The sequence below is a fragment of the Sinocyclocheilus rhinocerous genome, unplaced genomic scaffold (genome assembly GCF_001515625.1).
Source record: "Sinocyclocheilus rhinocerous isolate Xijiao unplaced genomic scaffold, SAMN03320098_v1.1 scaffold1390, whole genome shotgun sequence".
Classification (NCBI taxonomy): domain Eukaryota; kingdom Metazoa; phylum Chordata; class Actinopteri; order Cypriniformes; family Cyprinidae; genus Sinocyclocheilus; species Sinocyclocheilus rhinocerous.
In genome coordinates this window covers 533809-540834 of record NW_015665627.1, presented here as the reverse complement: position 1 = coordinate 540834, position 7026 = coordinate 533809, and the positions used below count along the sequence as shown (strand labels likewise).

The following is a 7026-nucleotide window of genomic DNA, read 5'->3' as shown; positions in this document are numbered from 1 at the left end:
CATGCAAAACTAGCCCTGCATTTAATTATCAGCATTCTAATTAATAATAAATGAGAGATTTAGCATCTCTTTAAATTGTTAGTCAAGCCTCAAAATCTGGCCTCTGTAAATGCAGTAGGTTTGAGCCAAGAATGTAAATGTTGGAGGATTTAAATAATTCAGTTCTTTTAAAAAAAAAAAAAAAAAAAACATTTTTTATGACAGATATGATTTTAGTCTAATTTAATTTAGGTAATCAATTATTAAACAATGATTTATGTCTGTTCTATAGGTGTCTATAATTTAGTATTAGACATCAAACTTAAGTTTCATTACCAAAGAATAATGGTCTGTACAGAGCAAAATTTTGAGAAATTAACGATTGGCTCAAGGAATTCTTGTATTCTGTCCAGTGAAGCTCTGACCATGAAGTCACATCCAAAGAAAAAAGAAAAGCCTTAGTAAGATGGCCAGTTATCCTCTGGTTAAAGTATGGTAATTAAAACAGGATTTAACACACAAAGAGTAGAAAAGGCTCTTTTCCTGGCATTGGGGCTGAGAAGGAGGGGTACAAGTTCTGGTAACTTTAACTGTGGTTTGTTCCTGAGTGTGACCTAAGAAAGGGTTGGCAATATTTTAATTCTGAGATACAGCTGAATTCCTGCACCTTACAGACAGAGGTGGGGAAAGGTTAGAGTAATATTAGGAACGGAGGTCTTACGGGTTTGGAACGACATGAGAGTGAGTAATTAATGACAGAATGTTCCTGTTTGGGTGAACTATCCCTTTAAGGTTTAACTGGTTAGCATGGCCCAGATTGCCCCTGCTGGTAGCTCCCTGCAGATTCAAAAACCCAAAGTTAGCCGTTTTTAAATTCTGTTCAAAAACATATCACATTATATTCTTCTAGATGATCAAAATAGCCTTCCCGATTACTCTTTGGAAGCAATGCGGCTAATTTATGAGTATTTAAATGAAATCACAACCAGAGTCAAAGGCACTTCCTAAAAATGATCTTTTCTCTTTTCTCTTCTGAACTAGATTTGTATGCTGACATGTGTATGCTGACATTGTATGCATGTCACTGCAGAACTGTGAATATTGTTGCCTCTTGAATGGTAAATTAATTGCTTGTGAAGTTCATCAAGTCACTTTGGATAAAATTGTATGCTAAATGACTAAATGTGATCGGTAAGTGGAATGCCAAGGTGGCAGCTAGTAGACTAAGCGTTAGCTTGTGAGGTAACTGAAAAACAGAATGAGAAATGTTTAATTCGAACAATTATAGCTTCAGTTATATAATATGACGTTTGACATATGATTTATAATACATATAGTGTTTTACAGTATTTAATGCCCATTCACACCAAGGACGATAACTATAACTAAAATTTTAATAATAATTGTAATTCTATGAGCCATTTGTTCACACCACAGCTATAATGGTAATGGCACAGAAAAATTATATTGTTGTAATCAATTTTCAAAACAGTTTTTCCAGCTGATGTACAATAAAAATACAGACAGCCATTCAGAATCCACCCAGCTTTAAAGAGCTGGAGCATTTAAAGCAGCAGACGACATGCAATGCACAATTATAATAAACAGAGCGTTATCCGTTGATGTGAATGCTAATATAGTAATCGCTGTTTTTATAGTATTCATTCACCCTATTTTCTAAATGCATGTTATAAATCTTATTATAAATAATTAATCTATGCATGTTTTTTCTTTTACCTTGTAACATTTAATCAAAATATCATAATTGGACCTTCCAGTAAAACTTCTTTGGTGACGTATGCAGGATTTCTCCAATCATTTAGTCCACTTAAACCAAACTCTTTTTGAGTACAACGCCAGCACATCAAAATCCAGTCAAATGATGCATAGATCCAAGTCCCAGCCCTACATTTTTCTTTTTCAGTAAGCTGTTACACTCTGATGTACGTCACAATACAGAAAGAAAGATCTGTCGCTGCTTCTGTTTCATCACGACTTTAAGGCCTCTAAAAATTCTCTTGGAGAGCAAATGTCATAACTCTCCAAGATGTCTTTCAGTTGGATGATATTTCAACTGATTTGATTGAACAACTTTTGCTGGTTTACGATCCCTGCACAATCACTTGGCAGAGGACATTGCAGCCAGTATTGGCTGTAGAATAATGTCCTTGATTTTAACATACATAAGTATGAATCAAGTCTTGTTTTCATTGTGAAAATCAGCCGTTTTTAGACAATACTTGCCTATTGTTTTGCTCTGAAATCCCTCTGTACTGTGTAAACACTCATGTTAATAATCAAGCCTTGAACTGAGAGATCATTTGTTCACATATGTGCAAACACTTGAACACACACACGGTATAATAGAGTGCAGAGATCAGAAAAACCTCTGCATCTCTGCAGTACGTGATTACAAATTACTGTTATAAATATCAAAGCACCTCCTAAAGGCATTGTCTGCCTGCTTGACGACAGCTCCCAGCATCTCTCTTTCTCTCAGAGACTCACAGATCCGCATACAGCAGATCAGGCAGTGTTGTACAGTTTTGTGTTACAATGGAACACCGCAGTGAACCGTCAATTATCTCATTACAGACCATATCATTATATTTCATGTACCATCTGCCACAGTGTGTTCACTTTTCATAATTCCAGCCCTGAGTCATGTAGACATGCATATGATGAAGGATGCAAAACAGTGGTTGTACTAGAACTTCCAAGCTACAGTGTAAACATGGAGCGGTGAATTGCATCACTGTTTTAGTTCAAAGGATTTTCAAAGCCTTCCTTGGTTTTATGTTATATATTTCCAGCTATTTTCAATGGAATGGAGGAGAGTTCCAATCCAGAAACTGCTTGTTTGTGGATTGGAACAGTCTGGCTCTTTGAACAATAGTGAAGGGGAACATGGTTGGTGCTCTCTAATATTATGCCCCTGAAATGCTTACGGATGTGCTTGGTGTACCAAACCCACAAAACATTTCACTTTTATGCGTTTAAAACATGTTTTTAAATAGTTTTATATTTCTCCATTGTTTTTAATACAACTATGCCATTTGCAGTGCTTAATGGGGTTGCAGTTCTTACTTGCAGTCTTTCTACCTTTTTTGGACGATTTTCAAATACTTTTTTTTTTGCTCAAGTCAAAGTGTGTAATTTGTGATTCACCTTGTAGCAGATTTGTTTGGTTCATGGCTTATAACTCTTTAATAAAGACTTTTTAAGAAAATCTATATGGGAAAAATGCTTCTGGAAACAAGGTAGCTGAAAAAGTGGGCCGGCACTGTCTTTGTTTTAAAACTCTGAAATCACTCAAAAGCATGTGGGAACGCAAGTGGTTTTTTTTTTTCCTCATGTTTTCTCCGATTTACATTAATATGAAGAAACAAATACAAGTATGTCATTTGTAGGTTATAAAGTATAAACACTGTGGTTTTGTACACTGTAAGAAAAAGAACTGACATTACACAGTGCATAATTCAAAATGTGGGTAAAACATCTGTGAAAAATTAATATGGAAAATTCCAGTACATTGTGCCCTATTTTACAGACTTTACAGTGTGTAGTGCTATATAAACATTCTTTGTTCGAGAATCCAGACCAGCAGTGACTTTGGTTCAACCAGTAGTTTGAGTTTGGGGCTGGGTTATCTTTTTGACTGAACAATGGAAGACAGAGGCAAATTCCAGAAGAACTGGCTGAGGTACGGCTGCTCTCTGCGGGTTCACGAGTGCTGAACGGCAGCTGATGTCCTGGAGCTCACATCTCCGAAAACATTAAAGCAAATTTTCAAATAGACCTTATCTCAACTGCATATAAGTCTAAACAACTGCATTTTTGCCCAAAAAAACTCTTAAAACTACATTCACAAAACAGTAACAGTATCATTTATAAATTTATAGTGGGTTTGAGTTCTGTTGTCACTAGAATATTGCACGCCTAGAAAAGGCTTTCAGTCAAACAGATTCGAGAACTAGAAAGACCTGTTGTGTGTGTGTGTGTGTGTGTGTGTGTGTGTGTATATATATATATACACTGTGTATATATATGTATATTGCAGTTCTTTTTGGTGATGCTAGTGATGCAGAAATTACACACTTCAGCTTTAACAGTGTCCCAAAAGAGATAACATTCACTGGGTTTCCAAGTAAATCAAATGTAATTTAAAAAAAAAAGAAATATAACAAAGTAGACTGGGCTGTGCACCGCAGGTTCTGTTTTTCTACGCCAACTCTGACCTCATTTCTCATCAACAGATCTGTCCTCACAACCAAAATATTTCCATAGCAACCCAGCTGTCGGCCAGAGCATGTTTGTTATGTACACCACACCTCTTGAAACACGCTTTGTCAATGTTTCTGAATTATGGAGGATCTGCAGATGCATCTGCTCTCATTTTGATGGCCGTGTTAAGCCACTGACCGTCTTCTTCACATCTGCAGCAGCTGTCCAGTAGGCTCATGTATTGCTGGATGCCATTTTGTGCGACTCTCCAAAACCGAGGGCTTTCAACCCCCCCTTAATCCCTTAAACTTCCTGTTGTAAACACTCTTGTGAATTAAAGCCATCCGGGGACACTGAGGTCCATTTGAGACTTTTGACCAGCCACAATGGGGTGATTGTTGTGGTTTTTGGAGAGATATCCTTACGGTGGGTCAATAAAAACTGCAGGCGGCAGTATTCAAGGTTGCTGACAGGATGGGACACGGATGCCAATGTGATTGCTGCAGTAAGACAATATGGACATGTTTCTCATACCTGTGCAAGGGCACACCAGGAAGTATCGCAATGTAATGCTGTCCATTCATTTAGCTTTCATTGACAAAATCTCTAGATTTCTCCCCACATATTAGTCCTTAAACCCATTAAACCCACAGATTGCTGCCTTGTGCAGATATATGGCGACCTTTGAAATTTTTATTTTTGGTGATGTTGTCCTGCCGCCGAAAACATCGCAGGATGGTGGGGGTGCTCTCATGAGGCCTATTGGGTACCTCTGTAAATGCGCGATTTGCTGCGAGTTCATAGAGGACAATGGGGAGGTCACAGAGGTAATGGAGTAGCTGAACTGCACACAGAGGAAGGCAGAGCAGGTGATGCCAGGGCAGGGCACCAATCAACACAGAGAGAGAGAGAATGCAAAGGAAGGGTGGGAATGTCGGAATGATCTGCTGGGACAACTTAGCAGGATTTAATTTTGTTACTAAATGTTTTAGCAGCTTGTCATATGGTTTAAAATGTGTTTTATTAGTTAGGAATGTTAAAGTAGTATTTAAAGTCAACATGAAATGGCTTTCACAAATTTTTACTCCTGTAAACTGTGAAAGACATGACCTGATTTTATCTATCAGAAATTGTTTGGTTTGGGAATAGAGGCCTCTATATGATATGAATAAGGGGTTTGTGGCATCAGTCGCAAATCATGAAATTAAAGTAAATCATTTTAGAGATGGAACAAGATTTGATTACCTTTGATTTAATTTTATTAAAGTATATTAAGACAAATTTCTACACTACTGTTCAAATGTTTGGGGTCTGTAAGATTTTGAAATAAATACTTTTATACATTTTATTGATAATAAATGAGAAATGTTTCTTGAGCACCAAAACAGCATATTACAATTTTTCTGAAGGATCATGTGACACTGATGACTGGAGAAAATTCAGCTTTGCCATCACAGGAATAAATTACATTTCAAAATATATTAAAATATAAAACAGTTATTCTAAATTGTAATAATGTTTTACAATATTACTTTTTTTTGATCATATAAATATAGCCTTGGTGAACATAATGCCGAGTTCACACTGCACGATTTTCACACTCGTCGGATCGCCGTTGTTTTCACACTCTGGGGTAGTATTCAGTTGCTGCTGTGTTCACATTACAGGATGGATCGGCGACAGTGGGTTTCACATTGCATGACTTCACAATAGGAAGAATAAATATTTAGCATGCCAAATATTTCACGGGCGTCGTGATTCCCTCAGATCGCGTCTTTGATAATTCACACTGCGTGATTGTCACTCGCGTGAACGAGCACCGATTTGCCTCCGATTTCGGGCATTTGTCGGCGATTTCGCAAAACCTGTCGTGAGTGAAAAATCGGGCAAAAATCGTGCAGTGTGAACTCAAAATAAGAGACTTCTTTCCATAACATTAAAACATCTTCCTAACCCCACACTTTTGAACAGTTTTGCCAGATTAAATTGGATACATTTTTTATTATTGAATTTTTGAATTTGATAAATGATGTGCATTATGCAAGAACACATTTGTGATTCTTCATCTTGTTTGTTTTTAAGATGTGTACCCCCGCCAACACGCCCGCAACGCCACCAAACTTCCCCGACGCCCTCACCATGTTCTCGCGACTCAAAGCCTCGGAAAGCTTCAACAGCAGCAGCAGTCCCAGCATGGCCACCTCACCTCCTCCACCTCCGGTCAGCTGGGGCATGACCCCACCCATGCCCAACCAGCAGGGCTTATGGACACAGGGGCCTTCCCCCCAACAAGGCCACCCGCCCCCAGGCTGGCCCTCAGCTGTCAACCAGCAAGCGGCAACCGAACAGAAGGCCAGCGTCGCTATGGAGGCCGAGAGATGAGGGCCTGGACTACACAGAGCGAGGGTTAGGGGAGGGTCAGGGGCACTCGTTTTTCTCTCACTCACCAAACATGGAGGGGGAGAGAGTTATGCCAAGAATAACCAAGCAACATGGACATTTACAGAAGAGGAGTGAAAGCCAACATGAAGGTAATAAGAGAAATAAAGAAACAAGCGCACATTGTATTACTCAGAAAGAGAGCAACTGAAATTTACCGAGCTTTTTTCTATAATAAAAGAGTAGTTTAACGTATATGGGACTACGATCAATGCGCCCATGGATTATTTCTGGTATTTTCTCAAAGATGGACATCTAGCATCTAAGGCAGCAACTTTTCTCACATTTTACTTTTTATTCTTTTATCTGGTGTTCTTTATGCAAGACGAGAGTTGACGTTGCATGTGGATTAGCGATCTGTTTTTGCGGTTTTTAACTAACTAG

At 38.3% G+C, this 7026-nt stretch overlaps 1 protein-coding gene across 1 annotated transcript in view; it reads left to right on the top strand.

The window, feature by feature from the left end:
• Window positions 1-6676, top strand: part of LOC107731421 (UBA-like domain-containing protein 1) — a 10667-nt gene extending 3991 nt beyond the window's left edge. Inside the window, exon 3 of the mRNA XM_016542494.1 lies at window positions 6286-6676. Coding sequence (XP_016397980.1) covers window positions 6286-6585 — 300 coding nt within the window. The 3' untranslated portion in view covers window positions 6586-6676. The remainder of the gene's footprint in view (window positions 1-6285) is intronic.
• Window positions 6677-7026: the final 350 nt, after the last annotated feature.